At 44.6% G+C, this 15962-nt stretch overlaps 1 protein-coding gene across 1 annotated transcript in view; it reads left to right on the top strand.

Annotated features, from left to right (window-relative positions):
* Positions 1–13813: 13813 nt before the first annotated feature.
* The window catches only part of xkr7b (XK, Kell blood group complex subunit-related family, member 7b), an 85669-nt gene continuing 83520 nt past the window's right edge, over positions 13814–15962 (top strand). The window contains exon 1 of the mRNA XM_072696974.1: positions 13814–14546. Coding sequence (XP_072553075.1) covers positions 14008–14546 — 539 coding nt within the window. The 5' untranslated portion in view covers positions 13814–14007. The remainder of the gene's footprint in view (positions 14547–15962) is intronic.

The following is a 15962-nucleotide window of genomic DNA, read 5'->3' as shown; positions in this document are numbered from 1 at the left end:
CCCCTTTCACACAAATGAAACACCATTCCCTGAGAGTTTATTGAGTCTGTGGCATGCTTTGGTCGGAATATATCAATGATTAAGCTCCACAGCACCCTTTTCAGCCTAAATAACCAGAATCTTATATATTATAGTTCAGAATACTGTAATGAACCACTGCTCACCCCACCCCCACGTTTGAAAGCCCATGCCTACAACATGCAGTAGAGGTTAATGCTTCTCTAATAAGCTTTTAAAGAACGTTATTCCATTGGAGGTTTAGTGTTTTACAGTGTTGCTTTTGGGCCAGTGTGAGCTTTACACAGCTGGTACAGTCAGATGTTGTTCATAGTTAGATCATAGTTTAGTTTTTTTCTCTTAGTGAAGATCTGAGGTACTCACACATTCTTATCAATGAGCCAGAGCTTCACAAGTCAGCAATAAACTTTGGCGAAGCAAGAAAAACAGTATTGACGAGACTAATGGCTGAGCTGCTCATTAAAGTAAATTAGGATACATAGAGTTGCAGGAGAGAACAGAGAATTGAGCAACCAAAGCTGTGTTCTTCTAACCAACATATCAATAACCTTCCTGAAAACAACAGATTCTGACTACGTTTTACTGTGCTTGTGTTTATTCTAATAAACCAAGCGTTGTGGCAACTGCAATATTTGGCGTTTAGGCAGCAGTGTTGTATCCAGGTGAAGGGACATGAGACGAAATGTGTCCCAATTCTGCTCTAAACTCTCAGGCTCCAAGATAGCGCCAAGCGTGACTGCCGTGTTGCAAACTCCTTCTAGTCTTGGTAGTTTTTTGATAATTGTGTGTTTGTATGTCACTTCTATTGCACTGAATATTACTAGAACCTTCATTCAGATTCAAAACCCTGACGCTGGCCTCAGATTCAAAACCCTGACTCTGGCCTACAAAGCCAAGAACGGACCAGCCCCTCCGTACTTGATGGCAATGGTCAAAAGCCGTTCCGCACCACGAGCCCTTCGAGCTTCAAGTACGGCTCGACTCGACCCGCCGTCCCTCAAAATCCGCGGAAGACAAGCGTCCAGGCCTTTCTGTGTCCTGGCACCAAAGTGGTGGAACGAGCTTCCCCTGGGTGTCCGAACGGCCGAGTCGCCCGCTGTCTTCAAACGCAGACTAAAGACCCACCTCTTCAGAGAATACTTGGACGAATAGCAGAGTACTTTGGTCATCTTATTGACTTGTGTTGAGTAATGTCTAAAGCTTAGAGGTATCTTTGAACTATTAGTCTATTCAAACTAGCTCAGGTTATTCTTGGCTAAATAGAAAAGCACTTTTGTAAGTCGCTCTGGATAAGAGCGTCTGCTAAATGCCTTAAATGTAGATGTAAATTTATGACCGACAAACACTGATCACTCACCAAAGAATTTTCCAACGCAGACCCTTTATTTGTAAACACTGAAGGAGCACCATTTATCTGGGCCGCCTGGCCCCACGCACCCGCCGGAGACAGTGGAGAGCTGGAGTATTCCTCAGGCTGAGGGGACACTGTCTTCGTCCACCTCTCCCTTACCCTAACCCTAATTTCTAGCTCGACGAAAGCACTATCAATTGTGTATCCTCTGACGGCAAAAGCGTTGACACTTGTATCTATACTACATCCTTCACACTTAAACTAGTAAATAAGCAATTGGGACACAACCAGTGATTTCAAAACGGGCTTAGTTTCCATATGTGGACTGTATGGACCTGAAAGTAAACAGTACATTTAAAAAGTACATAAAAATAATAATAATTAGATAGTACTTCAAAGCCCTTTATGATAATAGGGGTCTTTTAAAAGAAGAAAGGACTTTTTTTTAATGCTGAATGACATAGTGAGAGAGCAGCTGAGTCTGCCCTAAAGTTCCATCTCAGTAATCACAGCAAATGCAATTAAAAAAGTGGGTGAATGAGAGTGAGAAATAAATAAAGCATCAGTAAACACTGTTCAATAAGTGGAGTGAGCTGGGAATGGAAGGGAGGATCTGTGAATAAGTGTGTGTGTGTATGTGTGTGTGTGTGTGGTTGGCAGTGAGAGCCAAGAGACCGTTTTCATTAAGATATGGGTCGAGATGCTGGCGAATTGCTGACAGGGGTGTCCGTACCTTCCTGAAGTTAATCTCCTTCACTTGATAAAAACTTCTCCCCCTGTTCTGCTAATGGCCCATTAATTCATTACAGACCCCCCCCCCTCCATTCTTCCCCCCTGCACCTCCCTTTCTATTTTCATCTCCTACAGCTCTCCCCAGTCTGTCATTCTCTCTCCATCTCTTTCTCCTCCCCGCTGCGTGAACTCAATCTCGTGTGAACTCAATTCTGTCTTTTAAGACCTCTTCAGTTTTGCTCACTCACTCTCTCTCGCTTTTTCTTCCTCTCTCTCGCCCACAGGCTCAGTCACAAAGAGGGAAAGGTGTACAGTGATTAAAAAAAAAGCTAACACACAATTTGTGTCAAATCATATGCTTGGCGACGGAAAACATGGCATTCGGCTGGCATTTGCCAATCAAATTGCTTTGTGCTATGACGTCCGTGTCCATTCATCCCCGGAAACCCATTTCAATCATTAGGCTGACTGCAGCTACTTGAGTCATGTACCTCAACAGCAAGTCTCCAGTGGCTACAGCAAATGTTTGCAAAGGTGAGGTGTTCCATTTTGACTTCTTTTGCATAGTAAACCTTTCATGTGCTACTAGTTTAAGGGTTCGTCCAAAGATCATCCTACTATATGGTTCTGTACACAGTCTTTGTACACGTTACCTCTACAAACCAGTTCCAAGGTGGTTCTTTAGTAGCCACTTATGTAAAAAAATCTTTCCTTCTTGGCAAGGGTGCCCATTTATCATCCTGGGGATAGGGCTGTTAATGGAAAATTAATCGAAACCGACATGTAGAACCTTCAACCTCTGATTCTTCCCCCCAGCAATTTTAGATAGCCACTCACCCAGCCCACTCATTAATACTCCCCAACACACCCTATTTCACCCGACACTTTCGTCACTGGAAGGGTAAGGACTGACACCTCTTTTCAAACTGCCACCCACGCAACATCGCCGCCCGACCAACACGCTCACAGGAAAACACAGAGTATCCAGCTAGCAGACACTGAAATGATATGGGCAGAGAGAGAGAGAGGCATCTTCTCACCCGGAGAAAGCAAGGCCAATTGTGCTCTCTCTGGCTCCGACTGCTGATGGCAGGCAGCATGACCTGGGATTCGAACCAGCGATCCCCATAGTGCCAGCACCTAGTCCCCAGTTGATGTAGTTTTGCTTATCTTCATTATTTCTATTATTTTTCCCACTGTGTATAGTCACATGACTCCACCCAGTCCAGTCTGCAACATGGAGAATGGAGAAAACACTGAGCTTGATTCAAACAAATCAAGCTGAGCAACTCCAGCAGCTTATATAATCGTTCATTAATCGTTATGGAGGTTAAATGTTTGATTAAATGTGATATTGACACTACCTGGAGATATACCATCCTGGAGAGTTTAGATCTGAAACACCTGGGCAGCCCTGCTCTTTCTGGCTCCTTCATTTGTATTTTTGAAGTGCTTATGGCATCACCAGAACCTTCAGAGCAGTTACGAGACCATAGAGACGAAATATAAAGAGACTACTTGACTAATGTAATCTGGTCCATTCATCCCAGAAACTCATTTCAATCATTAGCCTGTCTGGAGCGACTTGAGTCATGCACTGCTACAGCAAGTCTCCAGTGGCTATGGCAGAAGCGAATAGGGCACGTTTTCAACCATGAACAGAGGGGAAAAAAACCCTCCAAAAAACAACCAACAACTGCAAATGTTCCATTTTAGCTTCTTTTCAATAAATGTGTCCATTTGTATGTGTGGGCATTCGAGCATGCTAACACATGGGCCTATACAGTTGCATAGAAGTCACTTAGCTGCAGGCACATTATCTTGCACATAGATTGCACGCCCTTCATCCAAAGAGTGTTTGAACAGTGTTCGATACTGCAGTGCTGTCTGTGCTTCCGCTGAGATGATCGACGTATTCACAATACACATGATTGCATAAGCCATTATTACACGCCTCCACTGACAATTTCATTCGTCCACCAGTCATGCTGGTCTACAGTAACAGCAGCCGTGGTGTATTAGGGTGAAAACAACCATGAAAGAGGACATTGTAGGAGTTGTATCCTGAATAAAGTGCTTTGGTGCTTTGCTGTGATTCGGTCTTACATGCCTGGGCCGCTCCTTATCCTGACCCCTGAGAGTCTGGCTTATGAGGCAAGCTAAGTATATTGGAGAACGGGGCACAGCCTAACACATTTTGGTTTTTGCTAAATCACTTTTAAAGTACAGTCAGGTTCATAAGTATTTGGACAGCGATAGAGTTTTGTTGTTGTTATTTTGCCTCTGTACACCACCTTTATAAATCTGAAATAAAGCAATCAAAATGGGATTTATAATGTAGACTTCAGCTGTAATTCAAAGAGGTTAACAAAAATATTACATTAACCATTCCAAAATTATGCCCATTTTTATATAGCCCTTCTGACTAATAAGCAGTTTCATGGCCAGGTGTGGCCTGGTCCTTCATTATTGGTCTTTATTAAATAAATAGTATTTATTAGATAAATGACCAATTGTTGAATTGCATGTGGTATCTTCATGGGATCTCTCACCACTTGGTCCCAAAGAGGTGATGGTGCAAGATGCAAGTTGCACAACACATTCACATCCATTGAGGTGGTGTACAGAAGCCAAATGACAAAAATGGTATCACTGTCCAACTACTTATGCACTTCACTGGATTTGAGCATGGTTAGTACTATTTCTAAGCAAACAACCTGAACATACTAGTATCTGCTACAAATGGCAGTTTAAACTTCCAGTGCCATAGCATTAGGAAGCTCTTACAAAGGCATCCACTTAACTGATCAGATGTTAATTGGTGCTAAACTCTGCAGGACGACAGACTTGGTCCAGGCACCAGATCTTTTTTAGATATTTTTTTAAAGACCTTATGACACCACCAGAATCTTTACAGCAAGCATAGGAAAGCATTATCTAGGTTGACCAAAATATCAAAGAAGAAGAGACTGGGGATACGTGCAGGTACATGCAGGGTACATGCAGGTACATGTAGGCCAATTATGGTGCTGAGAAGGCGGGACTTGTCTGAACAATGGCTGATGTAGATGGAGGCACACATAGACCAATAGTGGCTGTGAAAGGGCGGGGCTTAAGCAGACAGCTGTATAAATCCGCACACAGAATGACGACTGGCTCAGAGCATCTCCAAAACAGAAGGCAGGTCCTGTGGGGGGATTCCCAGTATGCAGTGGGCAGTACCTACCAAAAGTGCTCCAAGAAAGGACAACTGGTAAAACGGCAACAGGGTTATGGGCACCTAAGGCTCACTGAGGCAACCCATGGAGGCTCCACCTCACAACGTGCAGGACCTTAAAGGATCTACTGCTAATATCTTGGAGCCTGACATCAAAGGACACCTTCAGAGGTCTTGTGGAGTCCATGGATTGAATGCTCAGATCTATTTGTTGCAGCAAAAGAAGGCAGTTGGTATTAATGTTATGGCTAATTGACATATTACGAGACTACTGAGATGATTTAGAACATTTCATCATCAACAATTCATCATTTATTTATTTTACACCATATAGTTTATTTACAAATGTGAAAAGCCAAGATCCAGTTTATTAAAATAGGCTAAGACTAGGGGACTTCTTCCAGGTATACACATTGTAGCTCTACATTCCACATTTATTAACACACAAGTCATTCAAAATGTGAGAAGCCTGTTTATGTATTTGATCTAATATACTGAACAAGGCTCTTCAAAGACCATTTCATTCAGTTATACACTCTATTGCTCTCAGTTCATCATTTATTAACATGCATTTTATTTAAATATGTCAAACGCCAGAAAAAGCCAGTGAATCCAGCATAGCCAAAAAGTCTCTTTACAGAGGACTTTAAGTATGCAGACTATTGGACTTCATATATCATTTATTCACTAGCATTTTGTTAGGTTTTATTAACGTCTTTAGTGCTGTGGTGCTTTGGGGAAACTGGGCCCCATAAGACAACTAAACTAACAGAAAAAGAGAGAAGCAGAGGTATTCATACAATGCTTTGTGGCCTACATTTCAAAAACAGAGAAAAATAGAGGTGTAGCCAGAGGGGTGGTTGGTTTGCCACCCTGAGTGCCACCCCAAACTTTCTTTCATGTAACTGGCTGACTGGAATGCTGCCCCCCCCCCCCCCTCCCAACACTCATCTGGGAGAGAGTATTTCAGCACATCATATTGCACTCATTCCGACACCAGCATAGTGAAGCAAAAGCATTTTGAAAACTGAAAGTGTGATTGCAATGTTTTCCCCATGCCCTCCCTGAATTGGTGGCTTGCTAGCACCGGCTCTTTCACTGCATTCATTTCCAGGAATCTCAATATGAATGATGTGAGCCACAACTGCTCCACCATTTAAGGTGGAAAGGAAAGTTCAAGGAATAAGAGGGTGTAACTAAATAAGAAGCCAGCTAGAAGAAGCTTCCTTAGAAGATGTGATGTAAACATTTTGTATGTGTAGGGATGTGAATTAAAGACATGTGCTAGTACAGACCCCGTCTGAGGAGATGGTAAAGGGGGGTGAACTCAGTAGTCTTTTGGGCTGGAGTTCAGGGCAGCTTGTGGCAGGTCTGTGAAGCCTACCCCCCAACCTGCCTGTAGTTTAGGTGAGGGATTAAACAGAAGGGAGGAGATGAGGTGGTGGGTGCAAAGTGTTTTCATCACACAGTTGAGGTGGAACTGGAGGGTATATATATGGGGCGCTAACAAGTTGATCTTTTTTTCAACCTTTTTAGGGAACTTTTTTTTAATTGTTTACAAAAATGTTGACATTTACTCAACTGTTATTTTAAGTATTATGCCTATAATTACAAGTTATAATAATTTCTTTATTTGTTATACTCATTATACAGCATTTCTGTCTTGAATTACATGGAAATGTATGTAAAATTTATAATTTAATAATTCACTGTATTTAAACATGGCTAATTCTGTAAAGGTATGTGCCCATACTAATTATCTATAACTTTTTTTTTTATATATATATATAAAAACACCCCAAAAAGATCAGCCAAAAACAAGGTACCTTCCCCATGACTACCTTCTCATTTGTGTCCTTTATTAGATGTATTTTACATCTTCCTAAGACTACATCTAAGATGTAGTTTGACCTGGCCTTAGTGTTGTAGGCTGTAAGAGCAAGGTCCCATTTTCTGTGTTGTTGAGCGTGATTTGTTTCTGTCAGTGTTTGACAGAGCGTTTAGTGTTTATTGAAGGTGTTTAAAATAATTCAGAAAATAATTGTGAAATAATGGGTATTTCATTGGAGAACCACATGCTGTCTTGTCACTTTCTTGAAGGTGTATGATCAAAATAGTTACATATAGGATAAATCTGTAGAATAATGTTTTTTGTTTCCTGAAGAAAATGTGTTGTTTTTTCACTGAATCTGAATTAGGATATTTGACTTTTACAGTGTAGGTCCACATGTGCCACCAAAACAGCTCTGACCTTTCAATGTATGGACGCCACAAGGTCTAGCCAACTAATTTTTTTCAGAAATTTGTGCTTCAGCAGTTCCTCTGTGGGATCGTACCATATGGGCAAGCCTTCGCTCCCCACGCACATTAATAAGCCTTGGCGCCCATGACCTTGTCCCTGCTTCACTGGTCGTCCTGCCTCTGAGCACTTTTGGTAGGTACTAACCACTAACCACATACCAGAAATGTTTTGGAGATGCTCTGACCCAGTCATCTTGCCATCACAATTTGGCCCTTGTTAAAGTCACTCAGACCCTTACGACTAAATTTTTTCTGCTTTCAACACATTACGAGCTTCAAGAACTGCCTGCTCATTTACAGCCTAATATTTATACCCTAACCCATTGCAACAAGATCATCAATTTTATTCATTTTGCTTCACGTCAATGGTTTTAATGTCTGAGCAGTGTATACAACGATCAGCCATAACATTAACACCATCTGCCTAATATTGATTAGTTCTCCATTGCGCTGCCACAACAGACCTGACCTTTTGTGGCATGGACTCCACAAAACGTCTGATGGCGCCTTGTGGGATCCTTCAAGGTCTTGTAAGTTGTGAGGTGGGGCCTCCATGGATTCCATCAATAAGCCTTAGGTGCCCATGACTAGTTCACCGGTTGTCCTTTCTTGGAACATCCGACAAGACCTGCCTAATGAATTGGAGATGCTTTGACCACGTCGCTGTTTCACCCTTGTCAAAGTAGCTCAGATCCATATGCTTGACCATTTTCCTGCTTTTAACACATCACCTTCGAGAACTGACTGCCACTGTAGATGAAGATCATCTACAATGTTCTTCACAATGTTCTTCACTTCACCTGTCAAGAAGAAAACTTTTACTGTAGACCCCATAAAATTGTCTTGGCCACCCAGTTGCCACCCCATTCACACAGTCCTGGATATACTTCAGTCAGGATAGTCCTTCACAGAGATTTAGGTTTAGGTTTGTCGTCATGACTCACTTTGCTTGAGGGCCGGTTTGACCATCTTCCTGACCAGGCCGAGATGAACAGGCAAACAATGCAGAGAGGACATGACAGCTGACAGGCGGCACATGCTACTGATACAGAAACCAATGTTGAGTCGTTCACGTGATTGCACAGCATGCTGCCATGAGCATTCTTCTGCCAAAGGTTTTCGCATTGTCACCAGTAGTAGCTAGGTGGCAAATTCCAGGGCTTACTGTGCAGAATTGAAAGTGGAGGAATGCCAGACGAGGTTTTGACAGAGATTTTAGGACATTTCGTTTGAAACTGGTGAGTCAGAATATGGCTTTGAGTCACACACCAGCCGCTACCATGTGAAAGCAGGCTACTTGTGGCAATGATGTAACTGGGGGGAGGCAAGGTTTGACACAAGTGCTGACTCTTATAGTCAGCCCATCATATCATTCCACTACTCATCCATTACCTCTCTTTTACTCTAGTTAAGAACGTTATCAACGTCTTCCCAATCCTGTTGCTGCTGATTTTCTGAGCTAGCCTAGATAGCCGCCAGTATTTACAATTTATCAGATATGTATATGAAAATATGGATTATGTAGAATGGCACATGTCAAGGGATTAGATTAATGTGTTGGCTGCAAGAAAAACAGGATAGGATCTGAGACATTTTTACATGACCACAAGTCCAAATTGTGATTGCTAGACGTCTGGATCAGGGCATCTCCAAAACGACAGGTCTTGTAGGTTGGTACCAGTTTGTAATGGTCAGTACTTACAACAGTGAACCAGCGACAGGGTCATAGACACCCAAGGCTCACTGATGCACAAAGGAGCGAAGACTACCCTGTCTGGCCCGATCCCACAGAAAAGTTCCTGTAGTACAAATTACTCTGGCTATGCCTTGTGTAGTACAGGCCTTGACAGATGAAAGCTGGTTTTGTGGCTGATCTTTAAATTTTACACTACACTAGCAGGAGGGGGAAATCATATTAACCAATCCAAGCCAACACAGTACCAAAATATACATGCAATATTAATGAATGCATTTCCAATGGGATGTACTTTTTTGACAATGGCAGTCATACGTTTTTGGACTGCACTGGTCTGTCTCTGCACTGCATTGGTCATGTTTGCATTGGTCTAATCCTGTTATTTTTAACAAAACATATATCTGCTGTAAAGTAAAAATTACTTTAGCAGATGAAATTTGTCACTAATATTTTTTATTAGTATAACTCTTCCTGCTGGTGGCTCCTGAGTGCCATAGCTGTCTAATCATTGGCCATATAATGTTGCCATTTGTAACATAACTAGCCTAACGTTTTCTGGGTGGGTGGGTAGGTAGGTAGGTAGGTGGGTAGCATCACTCACGTCAGGAAAGCTAGCCACGTCAGGTTCCACTCAGTCAAGAACAGAAAGCTGAGGGTGCAGTGGGCGGTGCAAGCTCATAAAAACTGGACAGGTGAAGACTGGAAAAATACCACAACCTATTTGAGTATTGAGTATCATGACCATGTGCATCTCGTCACAGCCACAACTGACTCAGGTTCAGCTGAAAGCTTCAAAAAGAATGTTTGCAACATCTTGTGAAATCCATTCCAGCATGGATGAGGTTGTTTTGAGAGCAAAAGGAGGTCTCACCCAGGATTAGTATATTATTATTATTATTACTATTATTATATTATATTTAAGTGCTACATAAGTGGATTTTTTAATGTAACTCGCTATGTAATAAACATGCCTTCACATTCGACCAGAAGAACAAAGCAAAACCCACAGCTCTTGACTTCTAAGGGTTAACTGGACTGGCTTGATTAGGAGTGTAGGGATACACATATTGAAAAATGCTCTATCCATTTGCCTTTGTTTTCTCTAAATCCCCCTCAGGAGTGACCATGTGCTGTCAAGAGCAGGTCAGTGGCCTTGCTTGTCCCAGGCCAACGTGCAACGTTTAATCCAGGGCTGCAGCTTGCCTTTTGTTCAGGTTTGTAGCAGATCGGTAAGTCACACAGCAACATTTAGCAGGATTTATGTCTGCTGGATGTTAAAGAGCTTACCCCACAACTACTGCGCCAGTTCACTGAGTAAGCTACAACCCTAATAGACTTAATGGAAACAAGGATCATTAGCCCTATTGCACATTTCTCAAGCGCATAGGTTGGGCAGACACTGCTTTGAGATTATATGGACTTAAAGCGGGATTTCATAGTCCATTAAAACATGAAAACATAAATGCTGGCTGTAAATGAACACGCACCTTGCAGTTGCATGTTAGTCTACTAACATGCTAATCTTACTGTGAGCTATTATATCTGCAAACGTATCAAGACACCCCTTCTAATTAGCGAATTTAACTACTCAATTTAATCTCCATAGAAAGCCACTGCACATAGAATGGGAGTCCTTGGAGCAGCCATGCCCAATGCCAAGCACCAGCTAGAAAAGTATAAATCTGAGCGTGCCACCAAAACAGCTGCGACCTGCTGAGGCACGGACGCTGTAAAACCTCAGAAGGTGCTCTGTGTTGCGTGGCACCAAGACATTAGCAGTGGATCCTTTAAGTCCTGTAAGCTGCAAAGTGGAGCCTCTGCAGATCAGACTTCAGGAACATCCCCAGATGCTTGATCTGATTGAGCTCTGGGAAAAATGGAGGCCAGGGCAACACTAGCACTGTTCACCATGTTCTTCAACCATTCCCGAACAACGTGTGCTGGAGCCATAATCCTTCTAAAAGACGCCGCTGCCGTCAGGGAATATCACTGCCATGAAGGGGCTTACCTAGGCTGCAACAATGTTTCCACAGTCATGGAAACATTGTTGGAAACATTGCACACCATCAGACCCCTGCAACTTATCCAGAACACAGTGGCACGGGTTGTCTTCAACGTTTCTAAATTCAGCCATGTCACTCCACTGCTGCATTCTCTTCACTGGCTTCCTGTAGCTGCTTCCCGCATCAGATTCAAAACCCTGACTCTGGCCTACAAAGCCAAGAACGGACCAGCCCCTCCGTACTTGATGGCAATGGTCAAAAGCCGTTCCGCACCACGAGCCCTTCGAGCTTCAAGTACGGCTCGGCTCGTCCCGCCATCCCGACAAGCGTCCAGGCTTTTTTCTGTCCTGGCACCAAAGTGGTGGAACGAGCTTCCCCTGGGTGTCCGAACGGCCGAGTCGCTCGCTGTCTTCAAACACAGACTGAAGACCCACCTCTTCAGAGAGTACTTGGGCGAATAGTAGAGTGGTCATCTTATTGACCTGTGTTTAGTAGAGTCTAAACTTGGAGGTATCTTTGAATTTTAGTCTATTCAGACTAGCTGAGGTTTTTCTTAAGTAAATAGCAAAGCACTTTTGTAAGTCGCTCCAGATAAGAGCGTCTGCTAAATGCCTTAAATGTAAATGTAGTCATGAATACATGCCATGAGTCAAACTGATGGGGCCATCACTATCCCACGTAAACTAAGCTTCACCGGAGTAAGCATGGTTACCCTGGCCGAGCCATAACGCAGCAGGATGTGCAGCACTGTGTGCTGTGGCACATTCCTCCCATCTTTAAAAAAAAAAACATTCAAATGTCTGACTTGTGCCACAGTAGCCCATCTGTTGATTCCAGATGCTTGGACACCCAGTTGCCAGTAAGTGGATTGACCCTCCAAACACATCTGTCCACACAAGCCTTGCCATTACGGAGATGCTCCAATCCAATTGTCTGGTGGTAACGATTTGACCCTTGTCAAATTTGCTCAGGTTTTTGTGACATCACAAAAATAATCAATTGAAGCAGGCGGTTAGTGCAGCTTCATTTTCCAGATGCAGGAGAGAAAAAGAATGTTTCACAATATGAGCCCTTTAATACTCTTAATTTCAGGAAAAAAAAGACATTGGATGAACCGGTGTCTACAAACTTTGACATGCAGTGTCTGTTAATATACACTTGACTCAGCACACTGAACAGGTCTGGAGTGAGGCTCTATAGGAAGGGATATATTAGGCAGCGAGTGAATACTCAATTCTTGACGTTACAGTGGACAAATATAGGAATCAGAGACCCTGTTTACACCTGATTAATTATATACATATATATATATATATATATATACACACACACACACATGCATTTACACTGGGTTGTCAATGGATATTTGGTTAGACTGAACTCCAATTGCTGCATGAGACGAAATATGCAAATCTGGATGTTATGCAGCAAGCAGTTGTTTATCCGTTCAGCCTCTACCTGTGCTCAGCTAAAGATGGTTTCTGTCTCGAAACATACTGTATAGGTAGGTGGTTGGGTTGTACTGGGAGAGGTTTTGGCTGTCAAATGACTTGGAGAGATGGATGTGTTTACACTGCTGCAACATGTCTCAGGCTCAAATGCGTCTCAGACCACCTCCTGAAGTGGTTTGAGTGATGGGATTAGTATCTGGTTTAAATGAGTCTTGGGTGTGTTTACACCTGCATTTATATGTAGCTTGGCCTCATCCAGATATAATCCTGATACTCAAGACGCGTCAAGTGGCCTGAGAGACTTTGACAAGAGCCGAATTGTGATGGCCGGTCTTGTGAACATCAGGCAGGCCTTGAGGGGTGTTCCAGGTATTATTATGGGCACCTTAGGCTCACTGATGCACTGATCCATGGAGGCCCCACCTCACCTCACTCTTTGTGCCAGAGCTGAGCACCAAAAGCACAGAGCAGCCTTGGGGGCACAAGGGCAGCCTACACAATATGAGACCCTGGTCTAATGTTATGGCCGATCGGTGTAGGCCAAGCAGCAGTGTAAAAGTGCTCACACTCTCATGCATGGAGTTCATAGCTGCAGGCGTATTCCAGGCTTTTTCTCACCCAGCGCTTTCCTTAACTGTCCCGAGCAGCCTCATTAGAGCTGAGGGTCTTTTGAGGAGCAAATCTATTTATGACTCGCTTGTTTGTGTAGTACGACAATACGACAACCACTTCAAAGAGTGAACTAATTTGATTAATTATTCACTCCTAATTAAATCGTTAATTATTAACACGCCAGAGTTTTAATTATTACTGTAGAGATTTGAGGAAAAACATAGAGCCAAAAGAAGCCCCCAACCACCACCCATTAACAGATACCGTGGGGGGATGTGTATTTACAAATGTAAAAAAGAAGGAGAGGCTGGTTTTTGGGTTAGTTGAGCTGGCTATCTAGAACCAGGTTCTGTTCCATCAACCTATTGATCAATTGGATGGAACGGCTCAGCGGATGCGCGTGTATGCGAGCGTGCGCGCGCAGTTACTGAAGAGCGGCTGGTAGCCTAGTGTAACATAAGAAACACACAGCCAGCCTCTCTCTCTCTCTTTCTCGCTCTCTCTCTCGCTCGCTCGCTCGCTCTCACTCGCATACGCGCGCGCACTCACACACACACCCACCCCTCCCCTCTCATCCTACCTCGCGCTCCTTTTCCCCTACTCTCTTCCCCCCTCTACCAACCAACATGGCCGCTAAGTCGGACGGAGCGGCGGCGTGCGTGGCGGAGCCGGAGCGCGAGCGGGAGAGCCGCGAGGATGCGGAGGCACGGCAGGGCGCGCGCACGGGCCGCTCGCCGCTGCTGGACTGCTGCTGGGTGGTGTGCGCGCTGCTCGTCTTCTTCTCGGACGCCGCCACAGACCTGTGGCTGGCCGCCGACTACTACGCGCGGCGGGACTACTGGTGGTTCGCGCTCACGCTCGTCTTCGTGGCCGTGCCCTCCGCCGTGGTGCAGGTGCTCAGCTTCAGGTGGTTCGTCTACGACTACACGGAGATGGAGGAGACGGAGGAGCGGCCGCGCGAGGAGCAGGAGGCGACGGTTGAAGGAGGCGACTTCCATCACATCGGCGGGGGTAAAGGAGGCGCTGGAGGAAGAGGAGGAGGAGCGGGAGCGGGAGCGGGAGGCTCGGCGGCGCGCTCGACCAGCCGTACCCTGCGGTGCTGCAGGGCGTGCATGTGGCTCTTCCAGTCCGTCGTACACATTCTGCAGCTGGGCCAGGTCTGGAGGTGAGACAGCCTCACATGGCACCGCGACAGAGGGGGGAAATGCAGCAGCGTCGGCGTGCAGCGTGCATGAAATGAAAGGGGAAAAAGCGCTGCATAATATGAGTCGTAGTGTGTGTGTATGTGTGTGTGTGTGTGTGTGTTTGAGCGCGTTCACGCGTTTTCCTCTTCGTACGTGTGCTTGCTGGCTGTTGTAGTTTATATGAGACAGATGGGCGCGCGGCTCTATCGCTCCGCCTCGGATGCACGCGCCAGCCTGGACCTCGCCGTGTGTGTGTTTATGTGTGTGAGGGACTATGTATTTAGGTCATTGTGGGGACCAAATGTCCCCAGTATGGCGGAGAACCTGCACATCCTTAAGGGTCCCTATAAATCCGTGCAAACTCGGATTTATTTATTTTTTGTCTGTGATGGATAAGTGCTTGTATTTTTTTTTAAAGAAAAAAGTGTATGCTGCTCCACACGAGGAAAAAGTTACTTTATTTTAATTAATTTTTATTTATTTATTTGACTAAAATGCAGCTTTTGTAAAATACTCATTTTGGTAACAGTTGGCTTGGGGTCCATTACTGGCCTGCAGAGATACTGAAGTCAGTGGATAGCCTGCAAAGAGATAAATACACACTTGTGTGTGTGTGTGTGTGTGTGTCCGCGGGCTCCCACCCAGTGTTACAGTTCAGTGCTGAAACGGATACGATTGGCGAAGGCGGCTGTTCTGTGCGCCGGTGTCGGATTTCTCATATAAACAGGACCTGTGAGGGTGACAGAGCTGAACCAGGAACTAACGCTCAGTCCAGCGGTTCGACTGAAACAGGCTACGACAGATAGCCTACATTAGCCTTCATGAACACACCGGTGGTAAAAAGTAAGCCTACAGCCTGTGAGTAAATGAATGTGAGAGTACACACCTGAGTCAGACCCATCCACGTTTCAGGAGTGTGTTTGTTTTATTTCTGAGGCGTTCTGATTGGTCCGTTCGATGAGCATCACTTTGCTACTGGAGCTGTTAGCCAGCCGGGTACCGAAACTCCACAGAAAATAAAACTTCTCCTCAGGCTCGCAGAGCTCTGGCTGCCTGTTTTGTCCACAGTCTTCAAAACTGGTGTGATAAATAATGAATGTGGGACTACACCGCGTCTCCCTCAGAGAACACGCAGAACACACACTCTGCTCCACTCCGCCTCCGCAGATTTGGCCGCCGTCTCGCCGCTCCGTCGTTTTTGTGGTTTTTTTGCTAATGCTAACTGGAGGGAGGCTCGAGTCGCGCCTTCAAAGCGCCTCCTCGGTCGGCCAGCTTTCTTCTCCTGAGAGGAATCGTTCACTCATCTTCTCCTCGCAGGCAGTCTCCTTTTTGTCGTCTTCATGTCTTAATCTGCCTTCCCGTGGTTCTCTGTTCTCCAGTTTTGAGATTTAAATTGG

Source organism: Salminus brasiliensis, chromosome 14 (assembly GCF_030463535.1).
Source record: "Salminus brasiliensis chromosome 14, fSalBra1.hap2, whole genome shotgun sequence".
NCBI lineage: Eukaryota > Metazoa > Chordata > Actinopteri > Characiformes > Bryconidae > Salminus > Salminus brasiliensis.
The sequence above is the reverse complement of the archived record's forward strand: the minus strand, read 5'-3'. Positions and strand labels throughout refer to the sequence as shown.